Source organism: Apodemus sylvaticus, chromosome 5, assembly GCF_947179515.1.
Source record: "Apodemus sylvaticus chromosome 5, mApoSyl1.1, whole genome shotgun sequence".
Classification (NCBI taxonomy): domain Eukaryota; kingdom Metazoa; phylum Chordata; class Mammalia; order Rodentia; family Muridae; genus Apodemus; species Apodemus sylvaticus.
In genome coordinates this window covers 5,209,274-5,223,903 of record NC_067476.1, presented here as the reverse complement: position 1 = coordinate 5,223,903, position 14,630 = coordinate 5,209,274, and the positions used below count along the sequence as shown (strand labels likewise).

Genomic DNA, 14,630 nt, shown 5'->3' with positions numbered 1-14,630 from the left:
ACACCAGGGGGCGACAGAATGCAGCGCACCGGTGGCGGATGGAAGCCGAAGAGGGCCGCTTCCGGCCGCCCGTTTCCAAAATGGCCGATGCAGCTTCCTGGGGCGGTCTAAGTAGAGGCGGCCTAGGATCGCAGACGCGATGTTGCGGACTGGGCTGGGTCGCATGCCGACACTATTTCGTAGTGTGCGGACCCGGGATTACGGACTGCGGCGGCTTTGGGATTTGGGGGCTTGCCTAAAGACCGCGGAGAGACTTCGGGGCCGGGCCTGGGGCTGGCGGAGCTCGAGCTCCGCTGCGGGACCAGGGCGTGCAGCGGCGCTGGGGCGCGTGGAAGCGAACCACTACCAACTCGTCTACACCTGCAAGGTGGGCGCTGTCGGTCGGCAGCACCCAGCGCTGGCTGATTTCCTGAAGGCGTTGGGTTCTGGCAGAAGCGTGTGAAGTGTCTTTCGGGCCAGGGAGGGGGCGGGGTCTTTACAAAGGGGCTGGGTGGGAATGAAGCTCTCTGTGAGGGACACGGCCTTCTAGGAGATGGATTGGGTTATCAGTCGGCTAGGAAAGACGCTCTCTCCTAGAAGGGATCATCTGGGAAAGGGTTGAGGCTGTCCCTCAGGATGGAGTTAGTCCTTGGGAGGACTTTGCTGTGTATACCTTGCCTGACCACCTCTAACCCCGCTAGGTCTGCGGGACTCGGTCATCCAAGCGCATCTCAAAGTTGGCCTATCACCAGGGTGTGGTCATCGTGACTTGTCCAGGTTGCCAGAACCACCACATCATCGCAGACAACCTAAGCTGGTTCTCTGACCTGAAGGGGAAGAGGTGAGGCCAGCTGGGGGAGCGGTAGAAGACAGTAGCATTGTGGCCCTGTGTGAGCCTGGGTCCGTCGCCTGGCGTTGTTGGGACCCCTCTCTTTACCTGGACAGCCCAGCTTCCATGTGGATCTGGAAACAGTTGAATTTGAACTTCAGATAAACCCTGAATGGCCTCCAAATATGGCAAACCAGCTCTATGGCTCTACCTCTGTCCCTACCTGACCTCTGATCTCTCCAGTGGCCTTGTCACTTTCTAGGGGAGGCTTTCTTTCTTTCTTTCTTTCTTTCTTTCTTTCTTTCTTTCTTTCTTTCTTTCAGATTTATTTATTTATTATATGTAAGTACACTGTAGCTGTCTTCAGACACTCCACAAGAGGGCGTCAGATCTCATTATGGATGGCTGGGCTTTTTTTTTTTTTTTTTTTTGGATTTGGTTTTTTCCGAGACAGGGTTTCTCTGTGTAGCCCTGGCTGTCCTGGAACTCACTCTGTAGACCAGGCTGGCCACGAACTCAGAAATCCTCCTGCCTCTGCCTCCCAGAGTGCTGGGATTACAGGCGTGTGCCACCACCACCCGGCTGAAGGGAAGGGAAAATTGAGCCATCTCTCCAACCCCGGGGCTTTTGGTCCTCTGCCAACTCAGGGAAGATGGAAGGGCATGTGTCGGACTATGGCCCGGTGCAGCCTTCAGTTGGCGTTCCCACTTTTGGGAGAGCGGTGGGGAGGGTCAGGCATCAGTTTGGTGGATGGGTCTATGGCTGTGCCTTGATGCCTTTTTAATGTTCTGTGAGGAAGGATCAGTAGCAGGAGTAAGGGCAGAGCCACAGAGGACATAGCCTCTGATAAGTGTGCAGGCCTTGGGTCTCTAGGGTTCACCTCTTGGTCCTGCCCTGAAGAGAAATCTCAGCTCTGATATGTAGGAAGGAGACAGAAATGCAGGGATGGGTGTCACCTGGTGAGAGGCAGGGCCAAGGCCCTTGGTGGTACACTGTACAAGAGAGATGGCTTCTGAGGTGGGACTTGTTAACAGACACATTTGGCGAAGGTGCCATTAGGTGCCTGCAAGGTACAGGTGTCACTTGGATGCTGGGACAAGTCATCTAGGCCCAAGATGACAATGGGATGCCCTTGAGGGAGCCCAGAGTAAGGCTGATGCTGCCCTTACTGTCTTGCAGGAACATTGAAGAGATCTTAGCAGCCAGGGGAGAGGAGGTACGCCGGGTGTCTGGTGACGGTGCCCTGGAACTGATTCTTGAGGCTGCTGAGCCACCTGCCACCCCAGAAGGGGGTGAGGATCCCACCCGCGCTGGCAAGACAGAACAGAGCTGACCAGTGCACTCCTGCTGCCGCCGTGGGCTCGTCTTCCCAAAGTCACTCACTTCAGTGCAGCCTTTCAAGCCTGCTGTTCCTGTCAGTAAACAGCCATCACCTCCAGGTACTGGGCCTGGCCTCCTGTTTTTCTGAAGTCAGAACTACTCTATGGCCGTAGGACCCCAGGCTCAGGACCACCCACCTCTTGAGGAGCGGCTTTGTCCCTGTGCAGTAGTTCTCCTTTCTAAGTAGGGCTGGATCTGGTGTTGAGTTGGACTTGGGCAGTTTTTGTTCCTCAGAGCACTTTACTACTTCCTCCTATATGACATGCCACCTCCCCATGCCCCCCCATCCTAGCACTGGTGGCTTCTGTTGTGTGAGCTAGTGTCCACAGCCCAGCCCTGAGCCTTGGTTTTTTATAGCAGAACAGGCTGCTTCCGGTGGCCAAAGACAAGCAGAGTACTGCTCAGAGGCTGAGGAGAGTGATGTAGACAGAGGCACCCCACACACGCACACGTGTGCGCGCGCACACACTCACGCACACACACACACCCAGGAGCTGCCTGCACCTATCAGTTCTTCCAGTTTTGAGGCGGTGAGGTAAGGTGAGGTGAGGGCCACATGCTTGTCTTGGTGTGTGCTTCATCTGCTAACTTTGCTTGACGTGCCTTTGGGAATTCTTGTGTCAGGAAGTCAAGTGGATGCACAAAACGGGCTTTCTGCAGGAGTTTCTGGGCCCTGTGACCTTCAGCATTAATCAGTAGTCCATCTGGCAGGGGCAGACCTGGGAGAGGAGGGTGGAGAAGGCAGTTGACAGTGACACGATGCCTCCCTGGCTCCTGGGACTCCAGCTAGTGATTAGCAGTTCACTCTGGGCCGTGGGAGGCCGGGTGCACTAGCAGTCTGTGCCTTCCCTCGATTACCCCCTGTCCTTCCCTCGGCAAACACCCTGCTATTATCCCCACCAGAGCCTCCTGTGCCATTTGTACAAACTGTCACACCCTAGAGGCAGGGGCAGCCTCCTACTCTAGCCTGCTCCCTGTGGAGGACACAGAGGTCAGAGGGGCCGACTGCCTTGCTTGTGGGCCTTCAGGCGCAGGAGCCAGTGGAGCCAGGCTGTGTTGCCTCAACCTCAAGTGTCTGGACCAGAGTTGTAGGAGGCCTGGAGCCGGCTAGACCTGTCAGTGCAGAGCTGGGTCTAACGTGTCTCCTCTGGATGGGAAGCCGAGGTTCGGACTTACCTCCTGTGTGTGCCTTCTGCAGTGTTCCTGCTCCAGAGCCCTCCTTCCCAGGGAGGCTCCTGTGTCTCAGAGCTCCACTTGAAGCCTCACTTTCCACATAGTCCGTTCTTGCAGAGTTCACACCTCACCCCGTTCTGCAGACTCACCACCGTTCCCAATCATGTGGCCAGGTTCCTGGCAGCCTGGAATTGTTCTGACTAGTTTAGTTCTTCATCCCTTCCTCCCTCTCAGTGGAGACTTTAAGTAAAGCACCATCCCAACATCCTAGTCCCTCTTGGCCAGACCAGTGCTTTCAGTGCACCTTCTATGGCTTTGTCAATGCGTTCCCTTCCTGTAGCAGCCACAGTGCTCGCTCGGGGCTAGAGAGGACTCTCAGGCCGGTACTGCTCTCAGCCATGTTCTGTTTCCTTTGGCCTCGGGGCCCTCCCCAAAGGGCCAATCAGGATCCAAGCCACATAGGGGCTGCACACTCCATGCACACTGAAGACAAGCCCGGGCCTTCTGCCAGGCCCTCTGTAGCTTAGATCGGCATGATCCAGTGCTCGAAATATGAACTGCTGAAAACAAAGGAAGCTCTCTGGCTGGGTCCAATCCAGTCAGGTCGAGGCTGCTTAGAGGCTAGTCCCGAGTGTTCACCAGTATAGAGAGCGGTATTGGGGTGCCATGCCGCCTGGCAAGACTTGACATCGACCCAGGTGAAGTTCCTCTCCCAACCTTCAAGCAGGAATTCCTGTACTAGCCATAATCCCCTCCACCTAGGGTGGAGCGCTCAGACTAAGGTGAAGCCCATTGTTCTCCTAGGATAGCTGCTTCCTGAGAGACACCTGACGCCAGCCTCCTGTGGAGGAAGCCCTGTGGAGGAAGCGAACCAGTTCTGCAGACCAGTTTCCAGCCTTTGGGGAAGGGTCTTCCCCCACATATATATGTATTTGGAGTCCTCTGTTAAACTTTGAGCCTCGAGCAGGAAATCTTGTCTTGACTCCATGTTTCTCCCGTCACTCCGTTCCCATCCCTAGCTTTCCTTCCAAGTGACCTGGTAACCCGTTCAATGTAGCCGCGGGCGGCTACACACCAATGTACTGTGACCAGACATCCCTGGCTTCTATTTCCTGTCTCTGGAAAGTCAGGATAATGGAGAACAGCAGAGAATACAGCAGCAGAAGCCCTGGCCCGGCCTCTTGTTGTTACGTGCAGCGGGCACATGCTGGAAGATACTGCACTGGGCAAGCCAATGCCATAAGCCCATAATGCCACAAAGCCCAACAGAAGCCAGACTCACTTGGCAGACTTTTATTTTTGGGTAAAAGAAAACAAACGTACCTGTCGGGTTGGAAAGGACCCGTGAACAACATGGCAAACACGTGTAAGCAATAAATACGCATGTACATTCAAGTATGCGGGCGGCCGTCGTGTCCCGCCCGAGACCCTGTGCTCTCGCATCTGCATCTGCCTCTGCCCTCAGACTCATTGCCTCTCCCTCTCAGAGGTTGGGTCCCCGGCTTCCCTTGCTCTGCCCCCTCCTGGCTACAGGATAAGAGGCCCTGGGTTAGAAGGTTGTACAAGCCCTCCAGCAGGGCTAGCTATAGGACCGGTAGGCAAGAACTAGAACCATGGTCCCCAAAGGTCTATCTCAGGGATGCCCTGGCAGTCCTGCTGAATCTCTACCCCAACTGCAGTGCTTTGTGTCCAATTTAGATAGGGATCCCTCCTTGGGGAGAAAGCCAAGATACCATCTCCCTAGTAATATAAGGGAGATGTTCACTAAGAGGCCTGGAGGGTCTAGCTGAGCAGATCTGTTGTGAGTGTCCACTGCCAGCCAGCACTCCTAGGACAAGACCCGATGCGTTTGGCTTGGAGGCTTGCCTCTCCCCACTGCCGGGGCAAGCCCCATCTTTCCTCAAAGGCCAAATGCAAGGCTGGGGACTACCAGGTCAGGGTATCTGGACTTTGCAGCTGCCAATTTCCCTCAGCAGGGTGGGGCACAGCCAGGCCAGGATAGCGCCTGCCCTGGGGCGGTGAGGCAGATCAGAGTGTACCTCCTTCATAGCCATCCCAGGACCAGCTGGGGGGACAGACGTTGCCTTGCCACTGTAGCCCCTACCAGAAGATGTCTTTGAAGCCCCTCTGGGGAGCTTGGGAGAGTTGGCAGAGTTTCACATTTGGCAGGGCAGGGCTTGAGGGAGAAGACTGGACAGCACCAGGGCTTGGGGCCAACATGCTGAAGGCCCGGCCTGGGGCAGGGCAGGGCGGGGCAGGGCGGGGCCTGCAGGAAGCTGTGGCTCATATGGGGACAGAAGCATGCCCTCCCCCATATAGCAGCTCTAGCCTGAGCCCACCACCTGGGGCGGGGGACCTTGTGCCCACCATCATGGATCAGTGGGAAGGGGCTGGGCTGAGCTGGCTCTCCATCATGGCCGTGGGAGGATTTGGCTTACTGGGGGATCATGGCCACTGAGGACAACTGTGAGCCTACAGAGTCCAGAGTAGGGTATGGCTGGCTGTAGGGGTGAGGCCTTAGCTGGCCCCTGGCGGACACTGCTGCCGGGGGTCAGGCAGCCCGCTGGCCTCTCGCTCTGGACTCCCAGCAAGGTCCACACGTTGCTCATCCATCCGCTTCGCCTGCACCCTCTGGATAAGGCTGAAGAAATCCTCATCAGGCATGGTGGGGCCTCGGGGCAGCACATCAGGGGGCGGGCAGCGCTGGTCGTCAATCCTGGAGGACTGGACACACACACAATGCAGGTTGGTGGCCTTGCATTTCTTGGGCCTTTGAGGGCCTATCGACCTATCCTGGCACTGGCTGGGTGATGGGCTTCTGGAAAATCTGAAGACAGCAAAAACTGGCTTGGGAAGAAAGGTATGATCCAAGAGGTACCTATTTCAGCCCCCTCTTGCCCCTGGTCCTGGGGTAATGCTAAAAGCCCTGCCTCGACAACATCTCCTAAAGACTTCCCCAGAGCCGTGGCTGGCCAAACATAGAAAGGACTATGTCATATATTCTGGTCGTAGAACAAGTCAGCAGCCACTGGGCCCAACTCTGGGACTTGCTGACCCAGATACTAGACCCCTAGAAGTACCCTGAAATCTCGCATCGCCCTGGAGGGCCTGGGGGCTGTGGCTCAGAGCTTGTTGCTTGGAAATCACCACCACTACTCCAAAACCCTAAGCCCACCAAGGGTCTCCTTTGGATCAGTCAGCGGACACCACAGGCTCTGCGGGTTCTGATGTGGAGGCTGGGGGGCCTGAGAGGTGCTGGCTTCTCTTCAGAGCCCGGAGCAGATGGGAGTGGAGCTGGTGCAGCTGACGGCCCAGGTATCTGAGTGGACAAGGCTTCTCAGGAGGGGCTGGCTTAGAGGAGGCTGTCTGGACGCTGCTGTGGTTCTGTCTGCTCTGTGAGAATGAACGTTGACCTGGAAACTTAGCCTAATGCAGAGGTGGAATGCTGACCCTGGCCATTCCCAAGTCTGCTCACGCCCCACTACATACACGCTCCCGCCGGAGGGCAGCTGGCCATCAGGGTGAACCCACCACTCACCCCTGTGCTGCCAGGCCTTGGGTAGGTGGCTCAGTTCACAGCGCCCCAGCCTTACCCAAGTCCTTCAGTGAAACCTGGGCATGGGGAGCCCTGGCCTCGTTCTGTCTTCCCAGGCCTAGGCTCTCCATTTAACCTGTCAGCCCGTGCTCTGTGGTCTTCCTCAGGGCCATTTCTGCTCCCATTCCTACAGCCTGCACTAACATCCCAGCCCTCCCTCCCTCCCTCCCTCCCTCCCTCTCAACTCCAGGGTACCACTTGACCCTCGGCTTTCTCTGCCCAGATGTGGAAGCCTGGAGTGGACAGCCCTGGATTTGGGGACCTGGCATCCAAGTGTGGTGAGCCTGTTATCTCTGGAGGTCCTTGGTCCCTTGGCAGCCGGCGGGCAGGGCGGGGCAGGGCGGGGCCTGCAGGAAGCTGTGGCCTGATGGCCTGAGCATCTGGGGAAGGGCCCTCACTCTGGCTGCATTTGTTGCATCTTCCTCAGGTGTCCCTCAGATAAGGCCGAGACAGCAAGGACAGAGCTCCCTGTGGGCCACTAGGTGTCTTCTGCAGTTGGCAGAGGCCCACCACTAGGCTGGCCGAGACGAAGCCCCACCCATTCCCCTCTGAGTGCAGACCCACCTGGTATTTGATAAGCATGTTGAAAAACTCATCCCCCGGTTCCTGGGGGTCCCCGTCGCCTCGGAGATGCCCCACATTGTTGAGAGTGATACGTAGCCCAGGCAGGCTGCCTATGCTAGCCCTCTGGTCATCCAGCCGGCGGCTTTGGGAGCTGGCGATGAGGTCAAAGAACTCCTCAGTCTGTGGTGAAGCTGTCACAGAGGGCTGAGCTGCAAGGGGTAGAGAGTGAGAGCTGGGGATGGCTGGAGTGGTATTGGCATCTGGGACTGGACCGGCCCTCCCCAAGGGACTATGGCCCTACTAAATCTCCTATGCCTGCCTCTAACTATCTTGCCCCTGCCCTGCCTACCACCCCTGCCTCCCAGGACTTCAGGAGCTGACAGGAGAAACTTTTGGCCTCCCACACGCTCAAAGGCTGGGATGCATAGACACTGCGTGTTCTTCATGGTGGGGTAATTACACACTTCCCAGGATGCAGCTTCAGGGACAAGGGTGGGGAGAGCTCTGGGTGACAAGGCCCTTTGCAGTCAGCCTATCTTGCTTGTTGGGGGGTGGGGTGGGGCTCCCAGGCTCAGTGCTGGGTCTGTCTGGTGGACCCAACCCAGACCCTGCACTCACCTGCTCTGTCCTCCAGGGTTGGGGCAGCTGTGGCCTCGGCAGCCGCAGCCTGGCCTTCCTCCAGGGGACAGCGCTGGTCATCCATACGACTGCTCTGGAACTTACTCAGCAGGTCAAAGAAACACTCCTCGTCAGAAGACGGGGCCCTGGGAATACCCTGGGTGGGGAGGGAAACACCAATTCAGCGCTCTGGACCTCAGCTTCCTAGACCTTCAGCAGGACTGCCCACCCTGACCACAGACATTTCTTTTGTTTGTTTGTTTGTTTGTTTGTTTCCTTCCTTCCTTCCTTCCTTTCTTTCTTTTTTTTTTGTATTTTGGTTGTTATTTATTTATTTATTTATTTATTTATTTTTTCTCAAGACAGGGTTTCTCTGTGTAGCCCTGGCTGTCCTGGAACTCACTCTGTAGACCAGGCTGGCCGTGAACTCAGAAATCCGCCTGCCTCTGCCTCCCAAGTGGCGTGTGCCACCACTGCCTGGCGACCACAGACATTTCTAAGACCTAGGGTCTCAGGACCCTCCCAGGTGCTTCTGTCCCTAACACAATGCCTCCAAACCTGCCCCATCTCCTGTCTCCACTTCTGAGGCTGCTACGCCACTTCCCTGCCTTGCTGCTACCTCGGCCTGGGCTACCCCTCCCCTCCCCAGCTTCAAGCCTGGACCGGTCTCCAGGCTGACTCGGGTCTGACTGTCAGTCGTGCAGAGCTCCAATCGGTGCCAGGCCCTGATCCTGTTACCCTCCAACGTCCAGTGATCAGGCCTCAGCAAGCATGGAGCTGGGATGGCCATCCATTCGTTACATCACCAAGGGCATAGAGACACAAGGGCAGAGGTCGGGGGGGGGGGGAGGGGGTGAAGGTCTTCTTGCCTCTTTCTGGCTTTACACCGCACAATGGGTCCTAGACAGTGTCAAGCTCAGAAGACAGCAGCTAAGTGGGGGCCAGTGTATGTGGGAAGAGGCTAACACCCCTAAATCCTCTGTGGGCCGGCTAGGGAAGGGACCAGGTGTCCACAAAGGGCAAGAACTGGACCTCCATAGGAGCTGAGGGTGAGCATACTGTTGAGAGCTCCTTCCTGAAGGGGAAGAGCTCCCTGGAGGCTACTGGGTTCTGGATCCCTGGGACAGCAGATCCGAATGGCAGGATCTGTCCCCTTCAATGTATGGTTACTGAGTGGGGGGGTGTTGCCTACAGCCTCAGCCAGGAATGACTGTCCTAAGCCTAGGCAAGTCACGGGTTGAGGAGGCTTGCAAACTTCCAAAAGGAGAGTTTGAGCCCATGAACCCTCAGCATCAGGTGACCAGAGCAAACTGAGCTATTCCAGACTCAGCTTACACATCCTTGGCTTTGGCTTACCCTGCAGGCTGGGCCTCAGAAGCCTGGTCTGGGGTCCACGACTAGCAATGGATGAGATGGGGTCCAGAACCGCTTGATGTGAGAAGCTGGGACCTGTCCCCAGCCCACCAAAGTCCACACAAAGAGCAGCGAAGTAATGACTGGGAAGGCCTGGCTCTGCAAAGCTGTGGCCTTCTGAATACAGGAAGATTCCTGTCGTATGGCACAGACCGTGCCTGGGATTTTCCTGTGCACAGAGGCAGAGGCACAGGCACAGAGAGGTTTGACAGCCCACCTAAGGTCACACAGAGGTAAGAACAGAGCCGGGATCCAGATACAAGCAAACCTGGTAGACAACCCCAATTTAGGACTGAGTTCAGGATTCCGAAGCAAAGGGAGCCCAGTTGTGGGAGATATGGACAGGGTAAGTCACATAGCAGAGGAGAGAGAGACCCTTCCGGATCTGGTCCCCAGGCTGACCTTGCTGCATGCAGGACTTTTGTCCTTCTGTGTCTTAAATGAGGCTGGCAGCCCAGCACTGTCAGAGCCAGGAGAAAAACCAGAGCCAGAGAGAAAAGAACACTGTCAGCCCCAGCCCCAGCCAAAGGACAATGAACACTTGGGCTGAGTGGAGCCTGCAGGCTCAGCAGGGACTAGCCTGTGCTCGCTGAGACCAGTGGTGGCTGTGCAGGTGTCTCTGGAGGATTGGACACCTGCTCAAAGGAAACTGCCTGCCTGCTGCCCGCTGCCTGCCTGCCTGCTGCCCGCTGCCCGCTGCCTGCTGCCTGCTGCCTGCTGCCTGCTGCCCGCTGCCTGCCTGCAGGGTCCAAGCTGTACCACGGAAAGGGTCTATTTAGCCTGCACCCCACCCCCAACACACACTGCTCCAGACTTCCCGGCTTGACAGATCTGAAGGATCTGTTAGCTTGAAGGATCTGGATTCGCTCTGAGACCCTTCTTGCCCTCACCCCCGAGCTGTCAGATAGAGTGGAATCACATCCAGCTGGAGACTTGGGACTTGGATTTCCTATGCTTTCTGACCTGCCCCTCCCACTTATGCCCCCTCAGGAGCGTGATCCAAGGTCTGAGACCGCAGGCCCCTGCGTCGGTCCTGTGAGGACTGTGAAGTGTCTCCTTGTCCACCATCCACCACCTAAATCTCTCCTTTGCCTCAAGTCCTTGTTCTTTCCCATGGGTCTGAGTTCCTCTTGATGTCTAACTGCAATCTCTTCTACTTTAGTTAAGTCCAGCTCCTAGAGAAGTATACAGTCCTGGGCTGGCCCACCCCTACCTCGGCTGACTTAAGTCCCTGTATGCCCAAGGACCCACACTCACGCAGGATCACAGGCTCCCTCCAGACGTAGCAATCAGGAGCTGTACGGGTGCCAGGCCATGTGCAGCCCAGGCAGGATGCCAAGGTGCCAGGCACAGCTGCTACCACCTGCCTGAAGTGCCAAGGGCCTCCCGTCTGCTGTTGTCGGGACCCACGGGCTTCGCCTGATGCTTAAATAGCAGCCAGGGAGAAGGCTGGGCTCTCCCAGTACCCGCCCTCGCTGCTGCAGCTCACAAGCGCGCGCGCGTGCATACACACACACACACACACACACACACACGCACACACACACACACCCTCATTCTGTAAACACTGAGCTGGCTTCCCCAGCTCAACAGAGCACACCCCTTGAGGCCTGTGGGTGGGCATGCCAAAGGCTGTGGGGGTGGACAGCTTATTTGAAAGCCCTTTCCCACCCAACCCCTGGGCCCCTGGGCTTCCTTCCAAAGCTAAAGCTAGGCCCCTAGAGAAGCAGTCTCTTCCATCAGCTTTGCTCCTGAGGCCACTCCAGACTGACTCCTGTTCTGGCCTGGGTAGCCCTTGGCATTGGCACGGTGGCCTCTTGGCTCTACCACAACCTTCCTCGGAGCCCAGGAATAAGAGACTATGTGTTCCCTCCCTAGCTCCCTGTGATGGGAAGAAAGTGGGCTGGGTTGGAATTGGAGGGAGCCGCCCTGGCAGGAGGGGTGGGCCTCAGGCACTAAGAATAACCGAGGCTTATGCAGCACAGCCACCTGGGCCTGTGGCAGTGCGAGGGTGTTAGACGCCACTTTCTAGAGCCTCGGGACCTGAGTGCCCTGCACAGAGACTCTTGTGCCTAAATACCGACTCTTCTCTGGGTCTCGGGCAGGCCCCGCCCTCTGCCCACTGGCCACCAGTCTTTTATCTGACCACTGAGTTACCCAGCCTACTATTTCAGGAAAGCTGAGTGCCTCCAGAAGGCCTGAGCTTCCAGGCTATGCACAGCGGGACCCTGTTGGGCCACAGCGACCCCCTATCAGGTCTGCAGTCTAGCTTTGATCAGGATGCTGAGGTAGAGTTGGTGGCACCGCCCTGCCCAGACCTGACAGGACACTGGGCAGATGCTAGCTCTCTGCTGGCCTTCCTATATTGGGCCAACAGCGTACATGGCCACCCAGCATGCCCTCCACACGATGCCATTCCCCATGGATGGAGCATGTGCCTCCTCTCACACAGTCCTGCCCCAAACACTGAGGCTGTTCCCTTAGGACCTGCCCTGTGGGCCTTCCTACCCTTCTGCAGCCACACCCCACATCCCTCAGCTAGGGCCACCACTTTGCAACATAGGAGACTCCCCAGGAGGCCTCTTAGACGCTGAGGCACATTAAGGGGTTGCCGGTTATAACACTTCTCAGGCTCCCAAGCTGGTCCCTACCTGGGTTCCTTGAGTTTGGGCCTATCCCTGTACCCAGCCACTCTGGAACCCGAAAGCACCCGCTGAGGTGTAGACAGCATACGGAGCAGGCTGCGTAGTCCAGGGCAGCCAGGTCTCAAGGGTCCCAGAAAGGCAACAAAGAAGCCTGGACACAGAGGTCACCTGAAGACTGGTGACAAAGGTGGAAACCGATGCCCCACAGAAAGACAGAAGCTGCCTGCAGCAAGGCTCACTTGGGTGCCCAGGAGGCCTCCCCAAGGCACACCTAACAGTTCTGAGCTCGGTGCCCTCAGCGCCTAGGCGCACAGGCCAGGGAGAAGGCCCAGCCGCTTACGGCTTTCCCTCCCTTAGTCACTGGCCCAGCCTTGCCTTGTCTCCAGGCTGGAGAGGCAGACAGGGAAGAAGGGCCCTGTGGTCACGTTCACATCTGTCCCCTCAACTCAGGAGGCACCTACCGTACGAGGGACCTGCACCCTTACATCAGCACTGTCCAGTGGAGAGTGGCTACCCTCCCGGGGTCTCCTCTCAATAGCATCCGGGCCTTCCTGGTACTTCCTGCTTCTCATGGGGAGGGGAAGCGAGTCCCTGCCTGGACCCCTCCCATCCCCTGGGTGGTGGGTCTCTCCATTCTGCTCCTGGAGAGGGAAAGGCAGGTTGGACATGGGCTAGGGCAATTTAAAACCAAAGTCCCCTCTCAGCCCAGCTGCCCCAACACAGAAGGCACTCAGTCTCAGAAGGAATATGAACTCCGGAGGGCACAAGACAAGGCCAGACAGACATTTGAGCGGTGCCAACTTTCTTAAATGCCAGCCTTCCGGTGCTAGGCAACACAGGTGGCCACAAGTGGCCCTGACCTTGAACTCAGGATCCAAAGGCTGTTTTCAACTAGAAGATCAGAGAGTCCAGGATACTGCCTAGGGCCACATAGTACCTACACTAGTCCCCACCCACCCCTCTCCCCACATTTGGGGTTTGCCAAAATCCACCAACTACTCCAACAGTAACAGCTGTTCTCCGCCTCCCCCTACCCCCCCAAGTCCAGTGGCAGGGAACAAACAGAAACCTAGGACATGCCACCCAGGGGAAGGTTAACCCCGGACAGTAGAATCAGACCACTTCAAGGTAGAATGGTGACAAATAGGTTCCTGTTGGGCCTCAGGCTGCTGGGGGGGGGGAGGAGAAACGTTTATCTCCCAGGGGAGAGGACCCAAAGAGTGTGCTGACTCAGCAAATACTGCGCGCTGGGCTCATTAACCCGGAGTCCACATGCTGACCATGCCTCTGGGCCATCTGTTCCTAGGTCCCTAGGCCACCAGCCTTGCTCCCCAGCTCACCCGGTCCAGGGGGAGCCGCAGCAGGTCCCAGGTCTCGGCACTCAGCCTCTGTGTCCTTTTGGGTCTTGCTCCTGGAAGAGATCACAGCCCATCACAGTGCTGACCTCAAGCTTTTAGGCCACTGACCAAGCGAAGGATCTGGGAGACGGAGGACTCAGCAGCGCTGCACCCCAGGGCCAGAGTTCATAGATCCCTTCTTGTGAAGGGAAAATACAATCTTTCTTAGAGTGTCCACAGAGTCTCTGTGGTGAGCCAGGCAAGGACTGAGGTCAGCTCTGACCCCGAGAAGGGTGCAACAGAGCTAGCTTCAGTGTTGTCCCCACACACACCTTAATGGGATCCTCTGCCAAGCCCTTCCCTGTGCTGCCTATCAACTCAGCTGGCATAGGTCCTTCTGCCTGGAAGGTGGTCAGTACACTCCTAGGATCCTCTCCGTGAAGCCACACGTGATCTCCCCATCCTACCTCCTGAACCCACGTGAGAATGGAGCAGGGAGGACCCTGTGGGTCCCTGAGGCACCCTGTGGACCCCAGGGCTGGAGTAGCAGTGGCACGGCTCGTGGCTCAGTGAACAAACTGGGGTGGGGCCCATCCTGGCACATGGTTTGAACCAAGCCCTGGGCTCCCACAGGAGGTATGCTATCAGCCCCCAAGCCCACAAACACAGTGGGCGGAAGGAGCTATTGCCTGACTCTGGAAGCACAGACTGCTCGGTGCCACCGCCAGCCCCAGGGTCCCTGACCCTCATTCTCAGTTGGCCTGGGAAGCAACTCTATGCTGGTCCCCAGGTCCTTTCCTAGCACAGGCTGTGACAGGAAGGAGACTGGGGAAGCAAGTCTGGCTTGGGTAGCCTGCAGGACCCAGGTCAGCCAGGCAGTCTGTACAGAGCAGAGCCAGGTCAGCCAAGCCACAAATGGACAATCCAGGGTGGAGCCAAGCTGTGAAGAGACAATAGGGGGGCCCTCAGGAAGGGGCTTGCTGTCCCCAGCCCCTGAGGAGGCATGACAGGACTGGGAAGTTCAATGTGCCTGGCAATTTGAAGGCCTAGCCATTTCCCTGTCCCTGATTCCAAGGAATCACCACCAAGCAGGGTCT

General features: G+C 57.1%; 2 protein-coding genes across 11 annotated transcripts in view; one reads left to right on the top strand and one right to left on the bottom strand.

Moving 5' to 3' along the window:
* Nucleotides 1–37: 37 nt before the first annotated feature.
* Nucleotides 38–4,756, top strand: Dnlz (DNL-type zinc finger). Of its 6 annotated transcripts, none has more exons than XM_052181883.1 (5): nt 38–367; nt 681–820; nt 1,988–2,247; nt 2,549–2,728; nt 4,166–4,332. In XM_052181883.1, exons 1-3 carry the CDS (start codon nt 140–142, stop codon nt 2,139–2,141), a joined length of 522 nt encoding a protein of 173 aa, XP_052037843.1. In that variant the 5' UTR covers nt 38–139; the 3' UTR covers nt 2,142–2,247; nt 2,549–2,728; nt 4,166–4,332. The 6 variants fall into 6 exon arrangements, with proteins under 6 accessions (XP_052037843.1, XP_052037842.1, XP_052037845.1 ...); XM_052181882.1 differs by having other exon boundaries at nt 2,546–2,728; XM_052181885.1 differs by lacking the exons at nt 2,549–2,728; nt 4,166–4,332 and adding an exon at nt 4,381–4,756.
* Nucleotides 4,640–14,630, bottom strand: part of Gpsm1 (G protein signaling modulator 1) — a 26,980-nt gene continuing 16,989 nt past the window's right edge. Inside the window, exons 10-15 of one of the 5 annotated variants that reach the window (XM_052181874.1) lie at nt 13,537–13,607; nt 12,658–12,837; nt 8,139–8,295; nt 7,521–7,729; nt 6,537–6,754; nt 6,008–6,085 (exon numbers count right to left, since the gene is read on the bottom strand). In XM_052181874.1, coding sequence (XP_052037834.1) covers nt 6,554–6,754; nt 7,521–7,729; nt 8,139–8,295; nt 12,658–12,837; nt 13,537–13,607 — 818 coding nt within the window. In that variant the 3' untranslated portion in view covers nt 6,008–6,085; nt 6,537–6,553. Of the gene's footprint in view, nt 6,086–6,536; nt 6,755–7,520; nt 7,730–8,138; nt 8,296–10,808; nt 12,635–12,657; nt 12,838–13,536; nt 13,608–14,630 lie in introns of those variants that run through there. The other 4 variants (XM_052181875.1, XM_052181873.1, XM_052181876.1 and 1 more) reach the window with 4 other exon arrangements.